This window comes from Octodon degus, unplaced genomic scaffold, assembly GCF_000260255.1.
Source record: "Octodon degus isolate 3935 unplaced genomic scaffold, OctDeg1.0 scaffold00001, whole genome shotgun sequence".
Classification (NCBI taxonomy): domain Eukaryota; kingdom Metazoa; phylum Chordata; class Mammalia; order Rodentia; family Octodontidae; genus Octodon; species Octodon degus.
This window is the reverse complement of record NW_004524577.1, coordinates 27,366,672-27,367,223: the sequence shown is the minus strand read 5'-3', so window position 1 is coordinate 27,367,223 and position 552 is coordinate 27,366,672. Positions and strand designations below refer to the sequence as shown.

Genomic DNA, 552 nt, shown 5'->3' with positions numbered 1-552 from the left:
AAGAAAATAAAATGTAGCCCAGCAGATGGCTCATTGGCTTAAGCACCTGCCTGGCAAGCACAAGATCCTGAGTTAGATCCCTGGTTAAAAAAAAAAAAAAAGAAAAGAAAAGAAAAGAAAAATGTTTGGTTGGGTTTTTTTTCAAGTTTTTATGATATATACATACAAAAATGTGTAAAATATGTTTGATAAAATGTTTTGAAGTAAACATCCATGTAACTATCACCCAGTCTAGAAATGAGCATAGTCTTTCAAAAAAAAAAAATTCACATAGGGCTTTCTTTTTTGTGCAAAAATATTGCACACCCATTACAAACCTTTTTAACCATTAAATGAAAAAATGATTCTGACAGATTTAGACCTGTCATCTGAAACAAATCAAGAAACATAGTCAAATAGGAATTTTCTGATTAATTTGCTTTATCTGTCCAGGTTCTCAAACCATTGGATGTGAAAACTAAATTTTATAATGCAGAGGTAAGTGCTGGGCAATGAATGGGATTCCAAATAAAACATTAATGATCTAAAAACATAAGTACTATATTTCTTCCC

The 552-nt window shown here is 30.6% G+C and overlaps 1 protein-coding gene across 2 annotated transcripts in view; it reads left to right on the top strand.

The window, feature by feature from the left end:
• Positions 1-552, top strand: part of Trappc13 (trafficking protein particle complex 13) — a 36,076-nt gene that overhangs the window by 21,393 nt on the left and 14,131 nt on the right. For both annotated transcript variants that reach the window (XM_023706193.1, XM_004623047.2), the window contains exon 8: positions 433-477. In XM_023706193.1, the coding sequence (XP_023561961.1) occupies positions 433-477 (45 nt within the window). The remainder of the gene's footprint in view (positions 1-432; positions 478-552) is intronic.